Here is a 14,609-nt window from a genome sequence, read left to right as displayed (position 1 = left end):
TGGATGGTCTTTGATGTCTAAACAAACATGATTAGTTCTTAATGGTTAGGAATGAAGTTTCCATTGATTAATTTTGAAACTGATTCCAATTGACGCAGTATCAACAGGAATCTCGAACTCAGATTGACGCAGTATCAACAGAAATCTTAAATACGTATGCCTCTGATTGGAACAATTACATGATCGCCTCCATAGATAACACTCTTTTACGAAACAAGCAATCCTTTAATGTCCATGCATGGAACTCTCTATTTCCATAAACAGATTGTTCTGATCTGCTTCAGGTGCTGGCCTTGCTACACTATCTCTAATGGAAGTTTACCTAGAACCAGGACTGCCACTACCCAGAACATGCCAAAATTTTGCAGCAAGAACTCTGTAAAGTGATGCATCCCCTTGCAATAAGGCATAACTAAACCCAACGTATTTCTTGACACATTTATAGTTCATACAAAAATTATGTACCCATATGCCCACAGTTGTGTTACTGGATTCAGTCTTATTGGGATGGCCAAAGTCTCCTTGACTTGTTTCCATATTTGGAAATGATTTCCATATTTGCATAATGGTAAAGGGAAATAGTCCAAAAAGGGCAAACTCTAAACGCATAAAATAAACCATCATATATTGTATTATTATAACTTATTCAAATCTAAGGTTAAAAATAAAGCCAGAAAACATATTTTCCAACAATTTAAAAATTGCCGTGAAAATGGTTGTGAAGTTCGTGAAATGTATATATTCACATACATACAGACAGCACTAAAAAATCAGATCAAACTAGATTGAAACAAAATGCGTCTTCATAGCTGTACTAAAACAAAATGCGTCTCCATAGCTGCAAATGACAAGCAATGGATTTCAATAGAAATTAAGCAACAACAAAAATACACAGTAAATTCAAATATATAGTTATGTGCACTTGTCATGTTAGGCAATAAAAATGTATGGGGATAAGTAATATGTCACCCTATGCAAGCTCCAAGTTCCAGGACCTATGAATTTATCTCTGACTTTTTAATAGGAGAATATCCATCATAACAATTTCAAAAAATATATAAAAAGAATTAAAAGCACTTTTACAGCATACTAAAATAAGGAGAGTATCGTGTCAAGCGTCATTCATTCAATCCATTTGCACAGTGCTTTGACACTGTAAGAAAAAAATATTTCAACCCAAGAGTCCTATTTCCTTTACTGCGCAGGTGCAAAACCCACGTTTCACATCAAAATTAAACCTAAACAGAGGAAAAAATTTCTCCCCATGGAGAGTGTTGCTCCTGAATGAGCATGCCCAGATTGTGGAACACCATCTTCTGACACACCAACAGGAAAACGTAAATTTCCCTGGATGATAATTTTTGCTATTGATTTCAGCTGCAGAGACAATAGCAGGATTTGCTAAATCTATTCAACTCAGGATCTTTGCAGTTTACTGTACACAAAAAAGATATCCAACTATCAGCATATTGTTCATCCCTATACAACCACTTCCATCATATCATCTGCTCAATAGCATATAATATAAACAATTCCCATAATGGCTTTAGTATCTTATTGCATTTCCTTAATCAATCAAAATTACTAAGAATTGCTGGACAATCAATATTAACTATCGAATATAATTTCCATGATAATGATGTGCTTTGTTTCTTCCCAGTATCTCCTTACCAGATATATAAGTCATATGTTTGATTACTAGGAGATGTATTATACTTCTCATGGTAAGACTGCCTGTCCTCTAAATTCTGACCAGCACACAGGAGACTCTGTGCCATCTACCAATTAAATTGTCACTGCCTTCACAATTTGCATGCTGATAACCTGTTATATCTACCAAATTAAATTGTCACTGAATAACATTTGTTTGACTTGATGAATTACTCTGTATGCAAGTGTTTTGAAGAATGTAATTTTTCCTAAATGTGTCTCTGGATGAGAATTATTAAACAACTTTTATACTAAAATTTATCACTATTGGACAGTCAGATTTGCAGCTGCCCATTATTTATAGTCCAATCTGATCATATTGATACCATAAACAAAATGATTCAATACTGAGTGGGCCCAATTTTCTTGCTATTTATGTTGTCTTCATTGTTAAACACTTCATAATCATTTCCTCTATTAAGTATCAGAATGTACTGTCAGTACAAAATTACCTGATACAATGTATCAACTCTTGAGCTTTAAAATCATGAACAAAAATAAAAATTTCCTAAAATAACCATGTAACAATGACAAACTATGACCCATATAGCATGTATATGCCAAGAGACCACAACTTATTTAAATTCTAGATTAACAAACTAGCCCTGTTTTAATTTGACAGGAAGTTTCCTTAGACTTGTGGTAAAGACATCTGAATTATCAAACCTGAATATGTTGACAGCACTATCAACAGATACTTGTCTTCACAAGTTGGAAGGGATACATTTAAGGGGGGCACTAAATGGACAAAAACTCCATATATCCATAATGAAAATAAAATTATGAACCAATGACAAAGAAAATATTCTCAAAAGTTTTGAGTCTCAAGCAAAGTTTGTTCACATCTGCACCACAAAACCCACTATTTCTAATGAGTAACTGAATTAAGGTGGTTATCACTTTGAAACATTCATTGTACAGTGTCACCTCGGTAAATTGCCACCCTTTATATCGCCACCCCTGGACATCACCATCAAAATATATCTACATTTACTTTCTAATCCTTAGCAATAGAAAGTTTTGATGACATTTACTTCTAACTGTAAAGACCAAATCATGAAAGTTTGTTAGGTGTATGAACACTCTCAAGCATGGCGTCTGCATCTCGGTCCCACCTGTGCAGAATGACAACAAAGCTTTGTAGCCCATTCCTATCTCAGATAAAGTATAAGCACCTCATTTGATGCCTAGAGAAGTTGATTTTACCTGTAATGTGGTTAATACTACCTACTAAACACAAGAAATTAATCAAATCATAAATATTCTTTGGAACAGTGACTTTTGGACCAGACCATTTTTGAAAAGTTAATGTCACTAAGAACATAAACCTTATATCAGGAAAAAAATTCAATTTAAACAGTTTTTTTAAAAATAGGTATTGATCACACAAATAACTTAAATAATGAAAAAGTTCCTTATTTCAACAATATTTGACCAGACATTGATCAATGATCAAAGGTCATTTTGTAAGGGTCAACATTAGCCCTGGGGTAATTGTAATCTGTAACGGTAATGTAATGACAGCCAATTTCAGTGTAATTGGGGTGTAATGGCTAATGGGCCATTTTTGCATTACAAGTAATGGTAATGTAATGCATAACTTGTAAAAAATATACTGTAATGCACATTACATTCCATTACATAATATACATTACATTGAAAGATGAAAAAATTGATGACAAACAAATGCAATGAATAACTTTCAGAATGTGTTTCCTCATAAACATTGATGAATATTTTGTGTGCTTATGTTACTATATATCTAAAATTCATAAATCATTATAAAAAAAATAATTTTTCTGCCATTTCTTTAATATCAGTATGTTATGTAATGTGTAATGTAATGCACTCTCAAGTAACGTGGAATGTTTCCACTACATTTCAAAATAGGCCTAATGATAATGTAATAGTGTAAAATGTCAAATTTTCTAAGTAATGGTAATGTAATGCATTACATTGCTACGTAATTGATCCTAGGCCTGGACAACATTACTAAACATATACCTTATATATGAAAATAAACATCATTTTAACAATACTTCAGTAGTTATTGATCATTGTGCGGGTCATTCATCATATAAAGTGAATAAGTTCATTGGTTAGATGCAGTTCGGGAAGCATCAAAGTTTTACTGATATTCTTGTTTTATTAAATGGAAGATATGCATGGTTTTGACTGAATACATACGCTGCATATGCGATTGATAATTCTTTTTAAAATGCACATTATTCATTCAACGTGATACTGTCAATACCTAAACATGTTTAAAACTTTAAATGATCAAAACATGTTCAATCAAATACAACGCTGCCAAAAATATGAATTAGAATCAGTACAAATAATTTACTGCTATTCAAATAGTTATTTTCAACTAAATACGGAAGTTATATGTAGAGCTGTTAACCATCAAAATACGTTTCGTTCAAACGGCTATTATGTTATGATGTATTAAATATGTGCCATAAGTGCTCACAAAAAATGAAGAAATCCCCCTCACCTTTTCTCGGGCTTGGGACCGACACATTGGGCAGGTTTAGGTTCTTTATTTCTTGATCAAATTTGCCTTTAAGAAAAATATCGTAAATATCTGGGCTCGTGCATATTGGAAATTAATTATGAAAAGACATTGACTATTTTTACTTTCAAAAGGCAAACACAATGCTATGAAAATACATGGACAGTATTTGCGCAAGTCTTTCTTTTAATATGTTAATTATATTACAGGTAGAATAACGAACCAAGAGATCTACATGTAATGTGTAAAATTTTAATAAAGAAAGTGTTACAGGGTGACAATTGCGTATTTTAATTATCAAATGTTATATGCATTTTATTCATTTCAGATTGTTCAATACACTTCATTCATTCATTCACCTGTTTACTAATTCATTCATGCATTGTCATCGTATTCGTGTTGTGTTCTTGTGTACGTGGTATCACGTGATTGTTTTGTGAATAGGGTTTTGCTGAGTTAGGTATTTGTAGAGCGAGTGAGTATTTTATTAGAAGTTGCAGAACAAGTTTTTTAGGGAGTGGTAGTAGTGTACGCATGTGTGTGAGCTTGTATAAAAGGATGAGCACGGATTAATTTAGAGATGAACAAGACTTTAACGCAGTACGTCAGGGTGAATTTCACACCGAGATACCCTATACGAATATATTCCTTTACGGGATATAAAGATATATAACTGGTAAGAACTAAATGCATTTAAATCGTTTTAATCTACTTTATTTTAATTTGTCGCTCAAATTATCGTATGTGAGAGAAATTGTATGTGTGAATGTTTCATTTTCATTTTAGGTCATCGTCATATTTATGATTGGAGTATCAGATATGTTGGATACAAATAAAATTAATTGAAACCTGCACCAAGAGTTCTTGTTGTAAGACCCCGTGACAATTAAAAGTAAAACCATACTCGTTCATTCCATTTTACATGTAATGTAAAACAGTGAAAATATTTTCATTATTAGTTTAGAAAAATGCGTCATCTTATTTCTGATCATAAACTATATGTGTATATTATCAGGGTAAATATAGTGTATTGGTAAAGTGGTTTATGAAAAATGTAAGCTGTCCCAAACCAATTTATATCATATAAAATAGAAAATTAAATTCATCCCTTATTATCTAATTTCAACACTAAAAGATGCAAACATTTTTAATTTCATTTCGTAAACAGCTAGTAAATAAAAATTTATTGCATCGCGCAAGGATTTGCTAAAGCAACATACCAACAAAATGTTGACCGTGGGGGAAGCCATCTTGGATCTTTGCATATCTAATGCAATATAATTTGCGATTTTGGATTTAATAAAAGGGTTAAACTACAATATGACTTACCATAGCATGCAGCAATGTTGCCAATTAAATCTGACACAGTAAATCATGTAAGCAATTCATAGATATAGCGATCCACATGTTAATCGATGAGACATGATGTCATCAGTTGTAAGACTGTGTATTCAAAACACATTTCATGCTTCGACAGGCAATCAAACTATCCCCACCCCCCAAGTAAAATCATAATGAAACAGCAATTTTGCAAATACTTTATATACGTTTTTTTATTTCACATATGACATCGTTGTACATATATCAGAGTTTGTTTTTTAAGTTTTACCAGACAATACAGCATTTTATTGTGCACATTTAATTCCGTTGATTTTCAATTTAATAGGCCTAGTTTGAAGACCTATTAATTTTTCTTAAAGTATAATCTTCTACCAATGCCTTTTGATTTCCATATTAAATTATAGATTTATAATGTCTACTGTTACAGTGCTCCATGGTACAATGTAAAATTAGAAAGGAAAAAGTAGTATCGTCTATTGGTTGTCAAGGGGGTGTGTCCCCATACCAAGTTACATTTATACAATATAAACGGAATTTTTTCAGTGTGCTCAGCAAAATTGTGTGTTACAAGTAAAATCAAATTATATATAATACACATATATATTCATACACACACACACACATTTATTGAAGACACTCTGTTTAAACATGTTAAAATACATGTCAATGAAGGCGTGTTTATGTTCCTAAAACAGCGGAAAAGGCATTCGAATCATTTAACAGATTCAATCCATAATTGAGAGGTTGTATTCTTATACAAAGCATTTCAAACACAATCATAACGTTTCTTTTTTCGTAAAGTATAATCTAGCTACCAATGCCTTTTGATTTCCATATTTTATAGATAATTGCTACATCAACTTATGAATAACCCATGGCAATGTAAAATTTGTACTTTTACAACTATTAAGATTATGATATGACAACACTTTCACATAACAAAAGGCATACATGTTCTGCTTTCACGAATCAGTTTTATAGTAAGCAATTATTTTTCAAAACTAAAGGAATCATATCATGGTTATTATGGTAACAAAATAATTTTAAAATTATTGGCATTGCTAATTTGAGCAACCATTTTTTACATCAATTTATATGTTCAAAGATGATATGACAATGTGATACAGTTTTCACTATCACATGGTAATAAACAGACCTGTAACACTTTCCGATTCAAATATCACAACAGTTTAAATTTGTGATAAAATACTGAAATATGGTTGCTATGGCAACTAAAATATTTCTTAAACATGAGTACATCATATTTATCATTGTTTATGCCAAATCTAATAGATTAAGGATATCATATCGATAAATTATTGAAATTTTACTCATATATTCAGATTGTGAGATTTCTTAATACTACCATGGCAACCAAATTTGGAGCTTTATAATTTTATTTAACAAAATAAGACATCAGTTGTTATATTATACTTTACACACAAAAGGATGAATCAAATCTTACTTCATTTTCATCAATATTTGTTGATGTATTTTTCTGTAAATTATGTCATAAAATGGCCTAAATTGAACTTTTTAAAAATTAGTCAAAATGCCAAAACATTGATTTTCAACTTCAGAAACAATAGATAATCCATATCTTGATTTATTGATGTTTTATTATGTATTTCCAATCTTTGAACAAGCAATAAAGAAATTTGTACACCAAAAAAGATTAATTTGTTTTCTTGTAAATCAAATTCTGGCCAAAATAGACCATTTCAAAGCATCTTGGGAACCAAATTTTCAAGGTGTTCTTGTTACCATGGCAACGGTACCTCAATTACAAATTTGGATGCCAAATCCTCCAAGAGGGTATCAACTAATCACCAATGTCAAATTTCAGCAAAATCAGTGAGGCTACCTGTTCATGCATCACTTTTAAGGAAATTTTGATGCTTTATACAGAGAATGAATCTTAAAATTTTTGTTAATCTTTTATTTAAAATATTGTCAACATTATGGAATGAAGCTAATTTTGACCTATGTTATACGATAAAATGTAACTTAGTGCAGTTTACGCTTTATAATCCGCGAATCGTGAAGCAGAAGTTCTTGGGAATATGCACATCTACACAGTGTGTCCTTATCAACAACAAAGTTTCAAAAAATTCTGTTGAGCAGTCTCAGAGGTGTTGCACTGACAAGAAAGGGACTGACAGATGGACTGACTGACAGGTCAAAAACATACCTTTCACAACTTCGTTGTGTGGGGTATAATGAACACTGTATATTTTTTAAATACTGTAATTTGCGGAATATGATAAACATTGGTATTTAATATGCACCCCCTTTGGGGGGGGAGGGGGGGGGGCAAAATCTTTGTGAAATTAATGTAAGTTCTCAACAAAGCACAAGAATTTGCATACAGCGCAGCAATTTTTTTAAAAAGAAAACGGTAATCTTGTCTTTATGCATAGCAGTAATCTTCATTGAATATCTTCATGGGGTAGCACTGAAGTTTTAACAGACTCAATATTTTCTTCAAATCAATTAATAAACAGTCGATGTTATAACATTCAATATGGTAATCATCACACCACCAAAGCTGCGAATAATTATGTACAAATCGGAAAAACGATAATAAAGTCAATAATTCAATCAGTGCCATAAAAAAATTGGTGCTCCGTCTCTAAAAAAAATGGTTTGGAGACAGTAGAGAAATGAAGAATTCAAACATGATCCTCTAAAATTTAGATGGGTAAAATACGTCAGTTATTTACTGTATAAAGTCTTGTTTCAGTTATTTCTCCTTTAAGACATTGGCGGGAGTTCCCGCAGGTAACGACTTGAAGGCTCACCGATGTATAAAGGGCAATATTAAAAAGATTAATGTCGGATAAAACTCTAAATTCAAATAGTTGGGGGAGGGGGGGGGGGGGGTAAAACTTCAGTAAGTTTCTGACATCAATTACACTTTAGTGGAAAAAGACAAGTGACTGTTAAAAACCACATAATAATAATACATTTTAATGAACTTTAATGTACACTTTCATTTGTGAATAAACAATAAAAAAAAAAGGTATACAGAGTGTTACCATACTCGTATGTTTTTCCTTGTTAATCGATTAATTTCAACATTCATCATAATTAGTTTTAAGGGGGGGGGGGGGTCTTGGTGAAAACTATGTGAATTTAGTTTTTTGTCAGACATTGAACTTTTATCTCACCCCCTAATAAAGATCATAAGATGCACAGGTATACAAAACGATTCTGTAGACAAAAACCAAGCTGCAGGGTTTAACGTATTGCATCTGCTAAGCAAAAGAGCAAGAGGCATGGATCTAATATTTTCAAATCCACAACAAGTTAAAAGTAATTGCATATTCCCAGACCCATGGAAATTATGCAGTATGCAAAAAGACACACAGATGCTCAAACAGTTGGTTATTGACACTTTCAACTGGGGAATCTTGACCTATCTAATTAAAAAAGAAAATCGTTCCTGAATAGTGAATAAGCATTGCATAGTTGAATGGGCCTAGATGTCTGTGAAACATATTAATTATCCAACGTCACTAAACTAAACGACTTGTATTATATTTTGTGTACAAGTAAAATGTTGTGATGAAACATGTTGGGATGAAACGTGTGTATATTACACATGACAAGTTCTTATATTAGTTGACATTGGGTAGACGGAGTTCTAGTGGTTAAATTTGTGTAATCTAATCGCCCAGCTCATTGAATTGTATTATGTACCTATAACACAGATCGCATCTATTTCAAATGCTCAAATAATGTCTTTCAAAACTCTATGGCGAACCGAATGTGCATCATTTTCATGTGGAAATTCCAAGCCATTATAATAGACGTACTAAAACCAAAAGCCAAAAACATTGGAAATGTACTTCATTATCATATTACTAAAAATTTCAATACATGATTATAGACTTCAATGTGGATCAATATCCTTTGGTGAATTTAGATCTATGCTCTATGTGTAGCATATAAAGTATGATCTGGGGTCCCTCATCCTTAAGTTGAAGGTCATTTGTAACCTGGAATATATTTATATCCCTAGGTGTATCATTTACCCATATTTGGTCCAAGTATCATGAGTATTTTAATATTGTTACTTAGGTAAAAATAATTCAAGATATTGACCAAAGCTGTTCAAGACTTTAAACAGCAATTCATTTTTTAAAAATAAGGGTTAAAGTGTGTGAAAAAATGTTGTGAATGTAACCAAGTTCCAAAATTTTAACCTGTTCTTAAATCTTCAATCAATCACAATCATCTAGAAAATACTGCTCATATCAGCCTTTTTAGCAGGTAAGATTACCAGTTAGGCGTATCATTACACATGTTGCAGAACTGTGAACAATGTGCGATAAATATAGTACGTCTATTTCAACGGTCCGAAATTCTGACAAAAATGAAAGTACAATGTAAATATGAAATACTAAGGTAATTTTTGAAAATACATGCGAGTATGAACTGCAATGCATCACACCTGCACACTTTTCATTTTAAAACCGCTAATGCACTTCATAAGTATGTGAGGTTGAAGCATTGCAGTTCATACCCTCACGTTTTAAAAAACGAAATTCATTTCTTAAATTTTATGTAACTTCCATGGAAATTTGGTCCAAGTAACAGCAATGACAGGAATTGGGTGGCAATTCTAAAAACTTGACACAAGCAACACCAGGAGTTGCTCTCCTACCCGACTTTGCTGAGGTAACCTAAAATGCTTGTGTGCAGCAAGATCAGCTATGTTTGTTGTTGCATTAATGCCCTGGATTTTCATACACCAGAACAGTGTAACATATTACTCTGTGATATCTATTAAATATACACTTTCCAATTAAATTAGAATTCAACCAACAAAAGAAAACAAAGAAATTGTTACAGCTACTTTTCTACACTTTTTTTCTCTGTTAATGATTTTTTTTTTTCCCCTTCGTCTGCCATGATCTTTCAGTGTCAAGATAAGTTCTTTGCTCTGTGAAGAGACTCTCTTAATCATAATAGAAGCTCACAGCAAAGGTCGGATTCAAGTGACAGAATAAGATGGAAAAGCACAACCGGTCACATCACATGATGCTGTATTGACAACGTTGTTGTATTCTGGTTGTATTCTACAGGTTAGTGCCTTCGGCAACCAGACTAAAAATGCACACTCCAAAACCATACTGACTGGAACTCCCACAGGACATATGGGAATGGGGATATCAACTATAACAATGAGTACACTGTCCTAGTCATATGTGTCTTCCATTGTAATAGGGCTTTTTTCAAATAATATAATTCAATCATTTCAAACCAATATAAAGGGGGTAGAACCATATTCTAATGAATTTTTATTGAACTGGTACTTGTAAAACACTGTTGGCCAATATTTCTTTCTTTAAATGCCAAAAATAATAACAAATTCCCTAATAACTTTATTACCAAAATGAAGAAAGCAATCAACAGAGAATCGAACCAATTATTCAAAGATGAGGCAGAAACTATTTAATAAGTAAAAAGCATGTGACAAAATTGAAAAGTCCCAGTAAAGGGGAGAAAAGGCTCAAACATAGATCTACAGATTAGGTACTCCTTATAAAGGGAAATGCATAACAGCAAAGTCTTTGATTTTTTCTAATTAATGTTTGTCACACAATCCAGAAAATGATCCAGAATAGCAGCATTTTCGTAAACTTTCTAGCATTATTCTGCCATAAAAATGAGCCTGAGGCACCTTGAGTTATTTGCTGAGTGGCTTTAGTAATGATCCTGGTTGACTGCAGATGCACATCTTAATGACATGCTCTCCTGAAAACATGCAGTTGGTGAACTATGATGGCGTTTATCATGGCCAAACAGCAGAATATGTGTATCATCACTGGCAAATTGACCATAAGTGATGTGGAATTAAAACCACATGCATCACACTAACACTATATATAGCTCTTTTCCAGTTCATGGTAGCTAAATCAGTCAACTAAACCTCCTAGTACAATAAAAAGTGACATTCCAAAACTCGGAACAGAAATGACTGCCTTAATATTCTCTAACAAATTTCAAAATCAACTGCAAAATAAAGACAGTCTGGCTTTTAAAAAATCTGATCTACGATTTGCTGATATAGCGTGACATGTTACTTACATCCGAGTCAGGTCCCTTGTCAGCTCCTGGACAGGAAAAGGAGACAAATTCATGACATCTCTTATGTACGACAAAACTGCAAACTAGAAAGAAGAAGAAAAAAAATTTCATGTCCTTTAATTCAAACCTCACAATTCTTAACCATCATAAACCTTATATCAAAGTATGAAAGCAACTTACTTCAAAATTATTGGGAACAGTATTAACATTTTTTGTAATGTGCAATATTCATTTGATATTTGCTCAAGAAAAAAAATTCTGGTAGAGAACAAAGTATGTGCAAAAGCATGACAAAACTTGTTATTATTACCCATTTTATGACATTGTTTTCTAAATATAACATGCTTGGTCTATTTACTGATTTGGAACTTGCAAAAATATACATGTATAATACTACAAACAAAGTTATTGCAAAACCTAGGGCAAATCAAATTTTTCCATCTACTAGACTAGTGAAGATTTGTGTTCCTTCCAGGACTTTATCTGATGTCAAACAGTAAACTTAACATCAGTAAAAATCTAACATTACATGCATTGCTGAAACTAAACCTTGAATTTTTGGACATAAATGAAACATGTATAAAACTCACAGTGTGTTTAATTGCAAAGTTACTGCCTATACTGTAATGATTAAAAACAGCTCAGAAAATAGAAAACTGATTTCTTTCACTTTCACCAGTAAAGTTTTTAGGGAGCATTTAATGCACTTGGGGCTACATTGGACTACCATGATCAGTACTCCCTACAAACTTTAATCAGTAAAAACTCTGAAATCTCTGTAGGTAAGGGAGAAAGCCAAGCAATTTCACCCAATATATCTTCTGGGAAAACAGCAAGGAAAGGCAATACAGTTAACCAAATTTGGCTGTGCATTCAATAAAACAAATTTAGATCTATTACTAAAATTGGAGAACTATTTCTTCCAGACACAGAAGAAAAAAAACCAAAGGAGAGAATAGATGAAGTTTGAAATCAATACTAGCTAATCAAATCTGCTTGAAATTGATGTCTTGGTCTGTATTCTTAAAGAAGTGCTATATCATGTGTCAGGAGCAGGGCTATATCCTCATACTGCCCTATTTATAAGCATTACCTGGTATTAATAATTAAATCCATTCATATTTTATGATCAGTTTCCAATATCACTTCCTTCCTTCTTTTTCTAATATTCTGTTGCATATCCGGTAAATGTTATGCATCCATGAAGCAATGTCAGAGAGAATTTTTTAGGGTTTACAAATATCATTATGACATGGTCAGCTTCCTGTTAGACCACTGATCTTTTTAACAAATAAAGTACAAACTTTCCTATCAAAAACTCAATACATATCTTTTAAAAATCTTGGATTTGTATCTCAATCAGGGTCATACAGTGGCCTCCATTTATAGTAAAATTGGATACAATGAAATACTTTAAGAGAAATAAAGTTCTCGATTTTGTGGATGTTGCAGGATAACCTCCCAGGTTGTGAATTGTTGTTTTGAAATATAAAAGCCAAGACTATCTATACTACAATGGTTCAAAAATATACAGACAAAATATACAGACGATCCTTTACCTATAATGTACGAATTAGGTCACCATGGCGTCATGGCAGTTTCCAAAAACGGACTAAGCCTATATGTTTTTTGCAGTCAAAAAAGGTGAGATGGTAGGGTACACTAGATCTATTTTTGAAAAATACTTCAAGAGTTGACAGCTTTGAATATGCAGTCCAAGAAAACTACACATACTTGGAAGAGTTAACTTGTCGGTGCAGCGCCATATTTGTTGACATGTGTATCAAACTCAGAATGCAGACGATCGATTTATATTCATTTGAATGCCAAATATTTTTCAGTCGTTTATATATTTATTAATTTTTATGATTATAAAACTGAATTATCAGTTATCTACTTTATTGTTGTATCAGCAAAACATGAAGTGCAAGTGAGATGTGAATCGATTTTTTAATAATCAGCTATTACATATGAAGATATATCGCAGAATAATGATCGCAGCATTCCTTTGACCAATTCGCAAACACTAGATAGTGTTTAAACTATCCCAGCTGTCCTATAAGTCAAACCATCACACAAAAACAAAGTCAGACCATAACAAAGTCAGACTACTGTTCAAATATCAAGATATAATAAGAGACAATGGCTGATGTATTCTTTACCTGTAGAAGCATATTCAATTGTTAAATTATAATTATGTTCAATTAAAATTGCCTTAAGTTTCCATGTCAAAGGAAACACAACTGGCTTGGCAATATTTAATGACGAGCAAAAAGTGTTTGATCCACGAAAGAATTTGTTTTTCTGCAAAAAAATGCAAGAATTTTGAAAATGGAATCCATCAATGACCAGTGTGTTGTGTGCTCTCAAAAAAGTTTCTACGAGACAGCATGTGTTGCTGTGCGACTACTGCAATCACTGGCAGTACAGAATTTGCGATACTGATGAGTGAAAATTGCATAGAAGTTTATCAAGTAATTGAATTAAAATCATATCATGTATACTTCATTTAGTTTAGTTTCCGTTAGAACCTAGGAAAAATTAAGCTGTATTTGCTTCTCCTTACACCACTAACATAATATTTTTTAGATATAATTGTAGTGATTGATTGATTGACATTTTCCGCCACACTCAACAATTTTTCAGTTATCTGGTGGCACTCAGTTTTTATTGGTGGAAGAGAGAACCCAGATACAATGTACCTGGGAAGAGACCACCTACCTTCCGAAAGTAAACTGGGAAACTTTCTCACTTATCGGCACAAGTGGGATTTGAACCCGCGTCGACAGGGGTGAGAGGTTGTGTGACTTTGAGCGCGATGCTCTAACCACTCGGCCACGGAGGCCCCGAGAATTATTGTTTAAATTATATAATGTGATTATATTGTCACGTGATTCCAAGCGTTGACAGAGGTGTATGTGAAGCTTGTGTAACGCGTCCTCTGCTG

The 14,609-nt window shown here is 32.7% G+C and overlaps 1 protein-coding gene across 5 annotated transcripts in view; it reads right to left on the bottom strand.

Annotated features, from left to right (window-relative positions):
• LOC125669579 (calcium-dependent protein kinase C-like) overlaps window positions 1-14,609 on the bottom strand; it is a 105,877-nt gene that overhangs the window by 85,108 nt on the left and 6,160 nt on the right. For 4 of the 5 annotated variants that reach the window (XM_048904183.2, XM_056163168.1, XM_048904181.2 and 1 more), the window contains exon 3: window positions 11,663-11,745. In XM_048904183.2, the coding sequence (XP_048760140.1) occupies window positions 11,663-11,745 (83 nt within the window). Of the gene's footprint in view, window positions 1-4,207; window positions 4,274-11,662; window positions 11,746-14,609 lie in introns of those variants that run through there. The other variant, XM_048904185.2, reaches the window with a different exon arrangement.

The sequence above is a fragment of the Ostrea edulis genome, chromosome 4 (assembly GCF_947568905.1).
Source record: "Ostrea edulis chromosome 4, xbOstEdul1.1, whole genome shotgun sequence".
Lineage (NCBI taxonomy): Eukaryota > Metazoa > Mollusca > Bivalvia > Ostreida > Ostreidae > Ostrea > Ostrea edulis.
This window is presented reverse-complemented; position numbering and strand designations above follow the sequence as displayed.